The 15,412-nt window shown below is 38.5% G+C and overlaps 2 protein-coding genes across 5 annotated transcripts in view; one reads left to right on the plus strand and one right to left on the minus strand.

Moving 5' to 3' along the window:
* Positions 1-15,412, minus strand: part of CMSS1 (cms1 ribosomal small subunit homolog) — a 225,793-nt gene that overhangs the window by 100,788 nt on the left and 109,593 nt on the right. Inside the window, exon 2 of one of the 3 annotated variants that reach the window (XM_039732831.1) lies at positions 7,976-7,981. The exons of the other annotated variants lie outside the window; for them this stretch is intronic. Within the exon in view, the coding sequence (XP_039588765.1) occupies positions 7,976-7,981 (6 nt within the window). The remainder of the gene's footprint in view (positions 1-7,975; positions 7,982-15,412) is intronic. 3 annotated transcript variants of the gene reach the window in all.
* The window catches only part of FILIP1L (filamin A interacting protein 1 like), a 192,160-nt gene that overhangs the window by 68,779 nt on the left and 107,969 nt on the right, over positions 1-15,412 (plus strand). The gene's annotated exons all lie outside the window — the stretch shown is intronic.

Raw genomic sequence — 15,412 nt, forward strand, 5'->3', positions numbered from 1 at the left:
CCAGATTCCCTTTGCACCTTTAGGATACTCCTCTCCATTTCCTCCTCTCTAAACCTGCCTCCCAGGATGGTGCTGGAAGTTTACTTAATGAATGTGAATCATCTTAGCACTGCCTCCTGAAATCCAGATATAATCAATAATGAGCCAAAGCTTTACTTGGGCAAAACTGCATTTGAGGAAAAGCGCACTTCCCATGGTGCCTCTCAGAAGTGGCCTCACAAAACACCAAAAGCAAAACTGTGCTGTTTTTATCTCTGCCAACAAATGCAGCAGTCTGCCTTTAAGTGTGCAGCCACGAAGGCTGCTTAGCTTTCCTAGAGCCACACTCTGACCTGGGGCATTACAGCTTCTCTGCCAACCAGCTCAAGCTTGCGATGCAGGACACAGCTTGTAATGCCTTCACAGCCCCCAGATGCAGAGCAGAGACATCGCTGCCTGTGAGCATGCATCCTCTGCCAGGAGTCACCTCTCCTCAGAGGACACGACTCCCTTTTCCTACACACAGCAGAAGGGCAGGTCAACACTCCTCAAACTTGCCTAGCGGCTTGCATGATCATTTTCTAGTCATTTCCATCCAAGACACATTAGCACAGATGAGCTCCCTCAACTTCTTTGGTTGTTCTGGGCCTGCTTGTTCTGATCAAAACAAGCCAGGGAACAACTGCATCAGAGAAACTGGGTATGAGAGGGCAGAATTTTGCAAGAGATGTGGTAAGTGCTTGTATGTGACCAGCACACCATTAATCAATGTCCAAGGACTTGTTCAAATTATGCAGCTGCCAGATGCGCTCTTCCCTGTGTCATTCACAAGACTCCACAATCAGGAGACTCCCCTGTGTACCAGATTTGATCACATGCTCAAGGAGTTTTGCATGCTGCGATCCCAGTTGGTTTTGGCATCAGTATCAAGGAAATAATTTCAGGCACATGCTCTTGAAGAGCCTGGTTTTTTATGTAACACTAAACAGCTTTACATTGTAGAGCAAAAGGAAGGGGGAGCTACTTGAAGTATTCTAACTGCTAAGTGTCATTAACTTTCCATCTGGTCAGCTCCTGGCAATTCCAGAGGTGTCACAACAGGCATGTTCATGTCCCACCTCCCTGTTCGTTTCTCATGACAGTCATCATCACCCCCTTAACTTTTTGGCCATAAGGATCATTTCAGCATATATTGCAGGCTAAAGATCCTCACAGAGTATTTTCAGTCCTTAACTACAGAGCTGTGAGACAGCTTGTGGATGAATGTCCAGTTTTAATGACAAGACAAAATGATGGAGAAGCTGTTATTACTCTCAGAGGCAAGCTGTTCCTCTAAGTTCCAAGACCAGTTTCTGCAAGAGAGTGTCATGAGAAGAACTGTCAAAAAAAAATTAAACCTGCATCAGCCATTTAATACACAGAAAATAATTAAACTGCTGTCAGTCGTAAGTTTCTTCAGGTCTGACTGTTTCTGCACCAAGTATATTGCCAGATCCACTAAAGAAAGTGAGGACAAAACCAATGCATGTGCCCAGACACACACACTGCATGACAGCCCCTCACTCAGATCTCTGGGCAAGATTGATTTTAACTTTGCTGATTTACCATCCTGGAAAAGAGATTATATTCAGATTTGTAACTGATAATAATAATAAAAAAAACCAACAACCCAAACATATATTAACACAAGACAAAACATGAGGATCTTACAATGAAATGATCTGAAACCTACCACTTATTCAATTTCATTTCATCAAAACAAGAGAGGTGGTCTGCTCATAAGCAAATGTTGGCTGTTTACTGGTATTATGTTACAATCAAGACATTACAGGCCCCCATAACTGACATCAAACCAGAGACCTAAATGTTCAAAGAATTAATGCTTTCACCTTATTCTAGATGGCTAAATTTAATTTCAGCTGGCAATTTCGCCAGGTCAAAAAAAGAGCAGATGAACTTAGACATGCAATCTTTCCACTGTACATATAATTCATTAGCAAACTCGTGCACACTTTCCATCCATTTACATTCACTGGCATTGAAGCACCTTTCAGTGACAGGGTATGAACTCCTTTCCCCTTTTCCACCAAAGCAACACTGTCTCCAAGCCTCAATACCTAAACTGAATATACTTATAGGACAACTACGAGCAATTACACATCTAAAACAAATATATTAGTCAGCAACTGATTATATTAAAAATATGATACTCATTTGAAAATATTCTTATAAAAAACCCTAAGAAATTCCTTGACTTTTTATGAGTCTTTTAAGCTGTAATCAGTTTATAGCATAGAAACTGAGTCAGCTGCTATATAATCAAGGTTCCTCATGAGAACTACAGCTTTGCAATGACACAACATGCATTGTTCTCAACCTGCATGAGCCTGAAACACTGCAGTCACCACCAAGAGCAGCTCACAGAATCTTCCCACTGAAATCCACAGGAAGGTATTTTCACCTTCCCTTCCCAGTCAGAAATTGCTTTGTTAGAAAACAAAGTCTGCCTTTCTTTGCCACAGCTACTGCCTTCTGAAGACAATTCCCACCTTTTGATATCACTAGGTAATTAAGTGCCTCCAGTATAACTGTGACACCTCCATGCCTTTATTCTTGTTCCCTCCCCAGTTTGCTGCCAGGCTATGGGGGCCTTGCCTGAAGCAGTCTTGACACCTCCACAGAAAGAGTCCCACAGCTCTGAAATGCTGTTCTCTTCTTAACAGGCTCAATGAGCTTGGCAGGAGAGATCATACTCAGATCCAGCTTTCAGGTCTCCCTTCCTCCACATTCTGGTGTCTGTTGGCCCTTTGCCCACAAGTCCAGATCAGGAATGCTGGTAGGAAGGGACGTTGCTCATCGCTGCCGAAGACCTCCTCTGTAGGGAAATGCAGAAATCCCCCTGTGCAAAGCTTCCTTTTGCATTTGGAACAGACTTTGGTTTTAGGAAAGGCAAATTTTCCTATTCAAATGGGAAACAAGCAGAAAATGCAACGCATATGAGTAAAAACTCATGTGCGTGAGAGCTCCCATTCCTAGTAAATAATTATTACCTGCAGTAACCAGCAGTGCAGATCCCACCCCTCTCCTTTCTTTGTGTGTATGTGTGGTTGGGTTTTTTCCCTGCTTTTCCTCGCCCCTCTTTTTCTTTTTCTTCAATTATAGCATCAAAAGAAAACTAAGATCTTTTGGAGACATAAATGAAGCATTCCTGCTCTGGAATGGCATCAGCATCTGGACACCTGGCAAAACATAGTTCAATTCTTACTGTATTTATTTCTCAACCACCCTGACAGCAAGCATGAAGAGTCTTGCCTATTTACCAACAAGAATTAAAGCTGAGAATGTTCAGAAGTCCATTTCAATAGGTTTTGTTCTGGTTACATTAACAGATTGCTTTGATCTGGGGGGAGGAAGGAGGAGAGGAGCAGAGCACATCTTAAGTTCACAAAGCTAAAAGCCAAGATGCACAAAACTGAAGCATTCCAAAGTTAAAAATAATCGTCTTTAAACTGCAAGAGCAGAGCTGTAATTTTGAGCAGTACAGCATGACATCACTGTTTATGTGGGGCCAGCTCCATAAATCAAACTGTGCCTAATTAGAGATCATACTGCAAATCTACATTATTTGGATGAATAATTAAAACAGGACAGTCCATAACACAAGTCAGATATGTTTACTAAAATATGTTTTTTCAAACTTTTATGTTCACTACTGCTCACAAAGCTTTCACATTTAGTAAATTATAGACCCCTAAGCTTTTATTTTAGGCTGACTCCACTTTCAAGGAATTCTTCAATTAACTTTATGTTGCTTCAAGCTCTTCATCCAATGAGAAAACAATCTGAGGTTTCTTACTTCTCCAAATGCTAATGGCTGCCCTCCATGTTTGACTTGCAGACTTACTGTCTTTTTAGAGCCAGGATCTGCTTGTCTAAAATCAGCCTAGTTGTCATAGTATTTTGACAAGTCCTCTATAAAAGGAGAACAAACCTTTGTGGTGGGTTAACTACTAAGAATAATGAAGGTTGTTCTCACAATCTCAACAGATAAGTGCCAAAATTAAGGAACATTGAGCAATACACCCAGAGCTGAAATCCCTGACTACCTCAGTTGCCCTTCTTTCCCACCTACTCCAAAATTTCCAATTTCTGCTTCTTTGAGCTGTTTTTCTGAAATGTGTGCTTTTTCTCAAATCTAAAAGCTATGACATACTCACACATTTGTAGCATAAAAAAGCCCCTAGTGCTATCAAACATTACTATCTGTAGATGGTCAGGACGCCTCTGGAATTGTTGGAAATGCTGTGGAGACTTTTACTATCAGTTACTGGGTAGATAATGTCAAATCAAGAGCCAAAGAGTTTAATGAAAAACATGAGCTGAACAAAAGGGATAGGATTCATTCCTAAACTGCACATTCTTCCTCCTAGTGCTTGAGAAATTGGTGTGAAACTTTTAAATCTCAGAAATAAAAAAACAGAGGAGCATTGGCAGCTCTCCTTCCTTTTTCCTCCTGATATTTGGCTTGGTAAATGGACTAACATACAGATGATTAAAGGAACTCTGAAGACAATGACTAAGAAGCAAAATGTTTGACATTCTCAACAAAAAAGGACTACACAAAAATAAGAGTTATGTCTATTAGTGCAGTCTTATGATGTGCAAGTAATTTTTTTCTGTAGAATGTTAACCAAGCACAGATATGGAGAAAGTATCATTCACTTCTTAATACACAGATTTTTAGATAAAAAAATCCAGGGGGTTTTAAAGAAATCAAAACACATTAAACATTAAATGCACAGCACAGCAGAATTTATAAAGACATGACAAATGAGTCTCCTTCAACCACAGCCACCACGATCAGCATATCCTTAAATAGGAATGTACCTTTCAAACCTTCACTTCAATTCTTTGTTGCAATAAATAGGAATCAAACTTGTAATTTCCTTTTTTTAAATTTAAGACTGTCTTTGAGGCCAGAAACATTATGACTGACCTCTGTTAACTGCAAGCATTCAGAGCCATAGCCATTCCAATTTTCTTACATCCTCAGTGTGCAGCAACAGTTTTCTCAGGAAAAAAAAAAAAAACCTAACAAAAAAAACTCCAAAAAGCCCAACCCTGTAACTATTTGGACATACTTCTGAAAGCAACAGTGAAAATGAAGAAAGCAGCCTCCCTAAAGAAGTATCTATTTTTGAAATGTGTGCTTTTAAAACACAATGCTTATGGAATGAACTACTTCAGTTCTCTTGTGTAAACTTGTACAGATTGTTTGCTATTGGTCTTTTGAGTCATATTTTGGCAGGAAACTAGTATCCTTGTAGAAAATATAAGTACTGCAGAACAAGTGATGTAATCTACATCTATACTTAATTATTTTTCTTTTTTTTCTCAGTTAAATTTGTATTTTAAAATAATCTGAACTGCATACTTCATTTCTTCTCCAGGTTAGGAGCTTTAAGATAGTGAAGACCTTCAGAGGAGACAGTTTGTCTGTAGGAATGTGGCTCCTTTAAGTCACAGGACAGAACTCAGATCAAACAAAGTAGTGTTTCTATCTGTACCCAAATCTAGGCCTATTAACTGTTTTCTTAACTGAATGACATGAAGTGACTCTATAAAACCAGTGCAAAACCTGATTTCAAGGAATTGAAATCTCATTTTTTTTCACAGTGTATTTTCTTTCCTCCCTGCCCCCAAGCTGCTGTCCATTCAGAAAACAAGACACAGAAGAGAAAAAAGAAAACTGCACTGTAGCAAGGCTGTCCACATGGCCAGGCTTGTGCTGTGTGTGCAGTATATATACATGTTCTGCACACTGATGTGGTCCAGAGCAGGGGCACAATGTCCAGGTTTCTGGTCCTTTGTGGAGTACATGACACTGCGAGGGAGTTGGACACAAGTAGGGTGAGAGAGCATAGGGAGGTGGGTAGCTGACAGAGTGAAACTAGTGCAATACTCCAGACAAGGAATTAAAGCTTTGCTCAGCCTCAAACTCTCAAACATGGTAATTCTTTAACCAGCAAACGAGATTGCCAGGAAAGGACAACAGTGAGTGAGAAAAAGTACGCAAGCAAGAGCGTGTGCAGGACATGGAGCACAAGTGCTTTTTCCTTTCCTCCTCTCAGGTTTCTCCCACAGAGAACCACTACTTAATCCTGAATCTCTTCTAAGTCTGGTTACTCTAGAAATAAGAACATGGTCAAGGCCAGTATACAGAGAACAAGTATAGGAATTCTACCTTTTAAATCCTAGATCAATGCTTTCTTCCCTCTCTGAAGCAGTGATTGATGTCAGCTTTCTCACACCTTTTCCTCACTCTCATGCCATCAAGTGCCACTACTTCTCTACCCTACTGTTCTTGTCACACTGCTTCCCACCTCTTCCTCAGTGCCACCTGAGATCTAGTTTCATGTGGAGCCATGAAGATAAGGACAAACACCATACACCTTCCTCTGGGCAACTACAAGCTTTGTCTCTAGAAGCACAGCATCTCAAACTTTTCCTTTGAGAGCATCTCTAACAGCCCTTCAGGTGGAATGGCAAAGAAGGAGCATATTTAAGACTTGAGAAAAATTAAAATTAACACAGCTTGCAGTGACTTCATTAGAGGCTGAAGCCCACGTAAAATCTGTTTGAATAATAAGCAAGAGATTTTTGTCTTACATTACACAAAGGATCAGACTAGATGACTCCAGAGAGTCCTTCTGACTAAGTTGTGACAATACATGTGCTAGAGAATTTTAAAGATCAGGGTTATTTCCCAGTATGAATTACACGATTTCTTGTTTTAGTTTTGATCTTCTAAAAGTAGACAAAGCCCAAAGGAGTATTATGCACACAGAAGCCCAGAGCCTACCTTTAGATACTGTTCAAATGACATATTTTCTGACCAAGGAGATAGCAATACCTCTGTTTTCATTAATTCTCTATTAAGAATCACAGGATTGAAATTGTTGATTTCCAGCATTACCTCATGCTGGGCCTCCCACTGATTAATTAAAACTGTACTTGTAGAGGAAAAAGAACAAAAAAGCAGAACTGCAGTAGTTTGAACCAAGAGTGTCCCTGATAAAAGAAATGGTCTGCTGTTCCCAACTCCTTTCCATAGGTTGATTGTGAATTGTAACCAGACAAGATCTCCTTTTTCAAGCTTCCAGAAACTGGCAAACATGTCTACTGCACAGGAAGTCATATTTATAGTTGCATTACTTTCCACAATAAACCAATTCTCCTATAATCAGAAGTTGTCTCTAGGCTTGCTAAATGAAAGATCTTTTCCCTTGAGAATTGCAGCCTCTTAAGAGAAAGCTTCCAACTCTACAGTTAGAAATGACTGCAGAGGGAATACACAGTCCAGTACAGCCCCCACATCATTATTACAAAGTAAAGACATACCAGGATTTTTTATTTCAGAAAAGAAGAAACAACTCTGAAATCCTGGTATTGCAATGTGTGTTTATTACCCTTTTGAGTTACCATTTAATTTTCAGCATGGGTTTAGCTGACCTACTTTTTACTATCTAGCTTTAAATTCTTCTTGGATATAGACAAAGAGCTTCCAGTATATAAGCCTTATTATATACTTGGGCAGGGCCTTTGAGCATGCAGGTGTTCCACAAGAAATCTCAAGCAGTACATTGCTTCATTTAAGGGAAATATATTTCAAACTTCTCCAAATTACTACAGGTGACAGTTAATAACTTGCTTGTACATTTTTGCTATCATCCTGCATACAGAAAAGAAAAACCTAAATTATTAAGAAAAACCCCATTATTAAGAAAATCCCAAACACCTACTTGAAATTTGCAAATTCTCTTCCAGCAACTGTATCAGAGTATTTAAAAGGATACAGCACTAGCTTTGGCCAAGATTTCCCCCTCCTCCCTTAAATACAGAGAGAAAGAATACAATTTTTTAAAGGAAAACAGAGAGATTAATACTTTACCCAAGCAGAAATCCTTCAAAACCAAGAAATCAATGCAAAACTCACTCTTACCTAAAATTAGAAGAAAAGAGAGGGGAAAAGGTAAGAAAAATTAAGAATCATCCCTTGGAGCATTACACTTTCAAAATAGGAAGAATTCCAAACAAATCTAAAGTAAACAAGTTACACCAGAACAGGAAATTGCAATTTCTTTGAAACAGTAATTAACCTTAAGAAGGAAACCACTACTAATATAAACAAATAAGCAATAAAGGAAACCATTTTAGCAGAGGGAAACCTGTCTTGAAGCAGCGGACAAGGGAATATAAAAACACTTTGTCTGAAGTGATGGGTCTCTAAAGAAAATTGGAGCAAATCTGTAGTAAGGATTATGCAGACACAAGCTTCAAATAGGTAATTTTCAAGGTTTCAAAGAGGAGGCTGAACCACAGAAATTCAGAAGCTTTTAAATACAGGACTCAAATTTAAACTGAATGTAATCTCATACTTTTGTCACACATAAACAGGAGGATTTTGAAGGATATCTATGAGGCTAAATTGCTTTTATAATCATAGTTTCCATGCCCAATTGTTGTTATTTATAAATAACTACAGCTAAAGTAAGCACAAGCATCATGGTGATTATTTCCTGATATTAAATGGTATTCAGAAATAAGAAGAGATGAAAAATCAGAAACTTGAACTTTCAGCAGAAGCTGATATTTTCAAAATTTTGCCTAAGGAACATGCATACAGAATTGAAAACAGATCTAACATTCAGAATATACTTTTAGATAAAAACTAATTCTCAAATCTGAAGTATCTTTTACTTTCATTGCTTGCATTTCTTAAATAGCTGCAAGTGAGCAGTAGTTCTGTTGTATTGATTCCAGTGGAAGAAAAGAAGTTCATAGTGGTGTAAGAAAGTTATAAATAAAACAAATACCAAAAACAGAAACATTTTTTAATTTCAGATTTTAAGTCAACTATCTGCAAGAAACAGTATTTCAGACTCTCCTTATTTGTTCTTGTTTATTACACTGGCGCCCTTTGTGGCTTCTTGTATTTTAGCAACTGGAACATACACAGTAAAGCTAGCAACACAACAGAAGTTTAGCAAAGGCAGACATAATTTGATTTTAAAAAACCACCACAGAAAAGAGCAAGAAGCTCTACAAACAGTGGAACCAATGTGGTTTGGCTTCCCATGAAATTGTGTCTTATGGGGATTTGAAAAAATATAAGTAGGAACACAACCTCACACCAAGCTCTCTCTCTCCTACCTGGGAAGCCACTGGAACGAAATTTGCTAAAACTTTTTATCATCAAAATCTGTTTCTCAGCTGGTCCGTCCCCAACACTGAGAATGACTGTCTGAAAAACAGATAAAAGTCCTTCTTCCCTAGAACAACAGGTCAGTGACAGAAGTATCAGATCCCATATTTTTAAACAGGTTCATTCCATTTTTACTAAGTGGTATTCAACAAAGGAAACAAACACTCTTCATATCTGAACCAGCTTCTAAAATTCTATAGCAGTATTAAGTTTTGTGACTTGTTATCTTTTTCATGCATTTAGGAGACTTACTACAAGAGAAAAACCTTTATACGATATTAAAGCAAATCCCCAGTCAGCATATTCCAATATTTATAACCAAGGGGAGTTTAATAAATTCAGAAATTGAAAATATTTGTTATAGAGATCTAAAAGACAAATACACCACCTATGCCTCATTACCCGCACAAAGCAAGTTTTTTCTTACCTCTCCTAAAGAGATTTGGGAAATGGAATTTTCCAACGCTAGAGAAGTGGCAGAAAATAACATGTACAAATTATAAATGTCACAGGGTTGCACTCAGGAAGCTTAAGAGGTTATCTCTGGAAACACCTTCTCAAATGGAAAAATGGTGGCAGCAGCAACCATGGGAGATGAAGGAAAATCAGGGCTATCTAAAAACAAGACAAACTCACCAACCCCCAAGAGGAAATCTGGAACAGGAATGAAGGAAGATCTCTGACGGTAACATGATGCACTTTTCTCATGTTGTTAAACCAAAGAACAAGAGGGCACTGAAAAAGCCCCTGAATTCCCCTGTCATTATCTACCTGCAGGAGCTCAGACTAAGGGCTCCCACAGTGAGCCAGGAATCAGGCAGCAACAACCCTGAAAGGATTCTCATACAGGCAGGCCACCAACAAACCAGGAACGAAGGCTTTGCTCCTGAGAAACACCTGACAGACATAGAGGCTCAGATGAAATGCAAGAAATCCCATCACAGAAGTGTTATCCAGGCCCTTCTCAAAAGGCAGAGGAGCCAAAAGAAAGGCTCCAAGCACAGACCTCTGCACTGCTGATCCACTGCATCACAAGCATGGACCACCTCAGTTTGACAAGCAATGCCTTTGTGGCACAACCTGTTGTGGGTTTGTTTGTGTTTTTAAAATTTATTTTATTTTTTAACCCTGGGATTCCCCATATCCTTCGGGCTCTTGTAATATGAGACTATTGAACTGATGAATGGACACTAGGAACATCCAAAACCTGCAAGCAGATTGTAAAATGCATTTCTATGCACACTCCCTGGAAGATAAGATGCCAATACCCAAGTGAAATAGTTTGCTATGGTGCTGATACAACTAATGCACTAACAAAGGCCATGGGACGAAAAGCATACACAGCAAAAATAAAATACTAAATCTTCATTGTTTTGGAGACTTCAAAGGACTTTTTCTGAATATGTAAGACTCTAATGTTGTCCTTTTGCATCACCACATGCATGGTGATCTTGGGCCACAAAGAAGATAATAACTACTGAAATACCTGCATGACCCCAGCAAGCCTTTGAGGAAGGTACCTAACTGCACACAGAAACATGTGGTGGGTGACCATGGTGTTATCAGACAAGGTCTCTGAAGCTTGACAACACAAATGCCAAACAAAGAAGAGCATGTGCAAAAGGCACAGTACTCCTTAGGTAAACCTGGATTTAAGTAGCCAAATAAATAAGACTGAGCTACAGTTATAGCCATTTAACCCACTTAGTTATTTTGGCTTGGTACGTTTGTTATCTGGCTACCTGAGCCAGGACACTGCTGCCAACATCTGTTTCCTGCCGCTCAGGTCCTTCCTCAATCAGAAGTTCCTCTGGATTTGTGGGCTTGCCTGAGCCAAGGAGCCAGACAGAGCTTGCTCTCTCTCTCTCTCTCTCTCTCTCTCTCCAGGGCTGTTTGCTGCTTTGTGCAGCAAGAGGCAACCACAACCTGATGAACGGGAGGGTGGTGATGTCCTGCCTCATAAACCTGCACAAGTTTTACAGAACAGTTACTTTTTACACTGCTACTTCATTCAGTGCCTTTCAATTTAGAAAAAAAAAAAAAAAAAAAAAAAAAATTTTAAAAATTCTTTTATTTATTTTTTTGTTGCCATAAACCCGCACAAGTTTTACAGAACAGTTACTTTTTACACTGCTACTTCATTCCGTGCCTTTCAATTTTGAAAAAAAAAAAAAAAAAGACATTTTAAAGCCTTGTTTGATTAATTTTCTAGTTGCAAGTGTGAAAAAAGAGGGATTTGGACATAAAGCAAAAAATCAGTTCCACAGCCAAGGCACTGGCTATTTCACCAGAAGAAAACAAAAGCCAGAAATACCATTTCATTGCTCAAACTGAAAGACAGATTCTAGAAACACAGCTTACATAAAGGCACGTGTCAAACAATATGCTTATTTTTTGCCTAAACAGTGACTCACTGAATAAAATCTATGTTACTCTTTAATGTAAACAGTTCCTTTAAAAGCAGGAAAATTAAATACAGACAACATTAAGCTGAACATGAACTTTTGCCATCCCCATTTAGGCATCTGGGTAATTATAATCATTAACTCCATTAGCATATGCTGCAATGTAGGTAAAAAGCCTGCACATTGCATTAGAGAACTTTTAGATATTTTAATTATATGTTTACAATAAGAATTTACTCGTCTGGTGCATCTTTTGAGATTAACAGATCATGGGATGTTTGTTTTCCTTTAAGATATGTTTGCAAAATGTAATCAAAGAGCACATAAAGATTTATCTCAGGCATCAGTATAGTCTTTATTAGAAGTAGTTGAACCTTTTAGAACTAAGTTGGGTTGTGTTTGGGGTTTTTCTGGCTAATTATTCAATTTGACCATTCTTTTCTCTTAAGGCAATATTATTCCAAGAAATGTCACTTTTCCACTTATCAAGGTTGTTTACAATCTACACAAAAATGTTATGCTCTCAAGCTTTCATTTTTGAACATTTCAGAAAGTAAAGGGGATGATGCTGTGCTTGTAAAAACATTCTTTAGTAAGAGAATGAATCTCAAGGCATTTTAGGTTTCCCACAAGACATTTTTCTGTCTATCATTTTAGAAGTTTTTCCCACACATTGTGTTCCTGATATAGGCTTTGGCAGGTTGTGAGATAGAAGCTGGCTGGAAAATGATAGCCTGCTTTCAGCATATTCTTGTACAGTTAAACATTAAGCACTTTTTGCACGAGATAATTCAGACAGCAGCTCACACAGAGAAAAGGCGACAGTTTCAGCTGAGGAAAGCTAAAATCCTGAAGGATGCCAAAGATGTTCTTTGACATCTTGATGACAGTTCTACAGAGAAAATAAAGGAACCTTGAAAAAATAATCAGCATTACTTGAAAATTCTACATTGACTTAGTTCTGGTCTTTTAAAAGAGACTTGAGAACATGTGACAGTTAATGGACACACATACACAAATAGCAGAATAAATATTGTCTGCAGGTACATTGAACCAGCCCTCACTAAGGGAATGACCAAGGCTTCAAAGTGGATCAGAGAACATGCCCATGTTTTCATATCAGTAAGATGAATTTCCCAAATGCTTCATTAAGGAATCAATAGGTAAACCAAATTTGATGGGAACTCTTCCACCTGCAGCCCAAGGAAGTTCCAAAAGCCAGAGAGAGCAGCACAAACTTGCTGTATGTATTTTGTAAGCTTTTATCTGTACAAATACAAAAGAAGAAACAGGAGAGGGATGGCAATTGATTCACGGTCCTATTGCAAAGCTCACTTATGTCAAAACACTATCACTGTTAAACCAATGAACGTGAAAAAGACTTCAGCTGATAAAAATCAGAATTCATGTAAGGACAGAGAAAGTTTCTAAAGCTGTCTGGATCACAGCTATCTAATGGCACTTTTCATTTAGCCTTATGGTCAGCTATCTGCAAAAAGTGTATTGAATGTTTCATAAACAGTTTAAAACAAAAGTGATTCTAATCAGATTTGGCAGGAAAGGGAGAAATGCATACATAGAATGAGGTAAGTGTGATCTTGCCCAGCTGAAGAACAGGGAATGGCAGAGCTTCAGGCCATGACTCACACAGACACTAAACAGTAGAGAGCTGCAGATAATTCTCAGGTAAACTTTGCATGAGCCACTACGTCATCCTTCTCTACCCTTCCTGCATTAATCATGTCATTAGTAACCTGACGCAGCCCAAGAAGAATGTCTGATTTACAGGGAGCCGAGCAATGCTAACAGAACAAACCCTTTGGCAGGTCAGAAAAAGGAAAGACCAACCTAAATTTCATCTCAGTTTGAACCACACCCTAAAAGAACATGGAAACTAGGAAAAAGGAAAAACAAAAAAGGTATCTTCCCACCATGAGATTACATACTTCGTTAAAAGCTCCTGATGAACCAGTTAAGAGTACAAATATGAAGGATTTGGAAGAGTGCACGGATAAAAATCCAGCCCAAACATGTACCTAAACAAAGCAAACGGGGTGGGGGGGAAACCCCCAAGCTTTCTTTTGAAGTTTTTACCACAGTTACGTAATTTCCATGTTAGTCTAGATGTTTTTAAACATCTTTTATAGTGTACAGTTGAGAACCAATTATACAATGAGTACAAAGTGTACTGTTAGGCAAGATTCATGTCTCAGCCAGGTATCTTGGTTACTCCACAAAATATAAAAAGTATAAGGGGAATCACCAGGGCAAGCAAAGCAAAAAATGGGAAACTTCAGAATTTCTTTTAAAAAGTATTGCTCAGTCTGAATTGATAGCAGTCACTTTGATAAATATGGCTATAATCTACATTATATGGCTATTTAACCTTAAATATCCTGTAAAAGTAATGGTCACTTGAAGGAAGGGCAGATCATTGCCATTCATTCCGAAGCAAATGAAAAACCCCTGTAGATTACCTTAAAAGCAGAATAGAATTATCCTTAGTTTCTTGAAAGCAACAAAATTATCACCCAAAACAAGGAGTGCAGGTAGTAGCAGCTGCTGTGTTAAAACTCAAGTCCCACAAAAGTTATTTGATAGTAGCAATTTCCAGAAGAGCACCACAGAAAATGTGTGCTAAACTCTAAGTGTATGGCAAGCCCACTTCTTATGATGGTATTTTGTTCAGTTTTTCATGGCTTCATCTGTTTCTAAGTCTTCCTAAGTAGACTGTCTATTTTCTTGCTACCTCCTTCTGATTGAACACTCCTTTTCCCCTCACTTTCCTCTCATTTCATCTTAGCAACAATTCTGTGAACTGCCAAATGAATTTCTACCTTCATGACTTTGAACCACAGGGTTGCAGATCTACCTTCCATCTTAAAGCAAATCTCTAGAAATTGAAATCTCCTTTGTCTTTGACCCTCTGTAAGAGCTGAGCTGAAACAGCCAAAATGTGTCACCTCAGTTAAAACCAGCTAACCATTTTTGTTCCTATTCATTATTAATGGCATCCTTTTCATAATATTAAAAGTACTGTACAAAATATGACCAACTGTACAGCTAAAATGGTAGCACAATAATCACAATATTAGTGGAATGAAAAATAACAAAGAAAACGCACTCATCTTCTCAAACCAGTTTGGAAAGCTTCTCCATCATGCCATTACAGTAGCCCTGCATCTCTTAAGAAAATTTTAAAAGAGGTGCTTTGAAGGCTTTCTAAACTTATGTAAATGGCAAGTCCCTTTCCTGGCTTCTCACTTTAAAGCCAACAGTAACTTGAGAGAAGCAAAAAATTCTTTTGTCCCTGGTAGTTTTTCAATGTCATGTGCTGGAAAACACAGATAACCCCAAATCTTAAACAGGCAGTAATCTGCCTTACAAATATTCCCTTTGTCATCAGTCTTTCTGTAGATCAGGTAAAGACTATGTGGACACAGTGAAACAACTCTCACAAGAGTGTCTACATGGATAAATAGGGTTTGCCAGAAAACAGTAGGTGTTTGTGCTTCATTCAGCAAAAGTGCTAAGGACAGTTTCACAACTTAGGTTTATTTTGGGAGGAGTGGGAATATCTGGCTTGTCTTTTTTAATTTAAGACCTGAAATCAAAGAAAAGATTTAGAGATACAATGCCAAGAGCTTAATGAATATTCTGTAGTGTATATAAGCACCCTGGGGAAAACCTGCACTCAGATAAACAACGGATTCCATCTTCCCCTGCCCTGAGGAATATAAACCAGGCTCACAGTTTACACCTA

This window comes from Passer montanus, unplaced genomic scaffold, assembly GCF_014805655.1.
Source record: "Passer montanus isolate IOZ18808 unplaced genomic scaffold, ASM1480565v1 scaffold80, whole genome shotgun sequence".
Taxonomy (NCBI): Eukaryota; Metazoa; Chordata; class Aves; order Passeriformes; family Passeridae; genus Passer; species Passer montanus.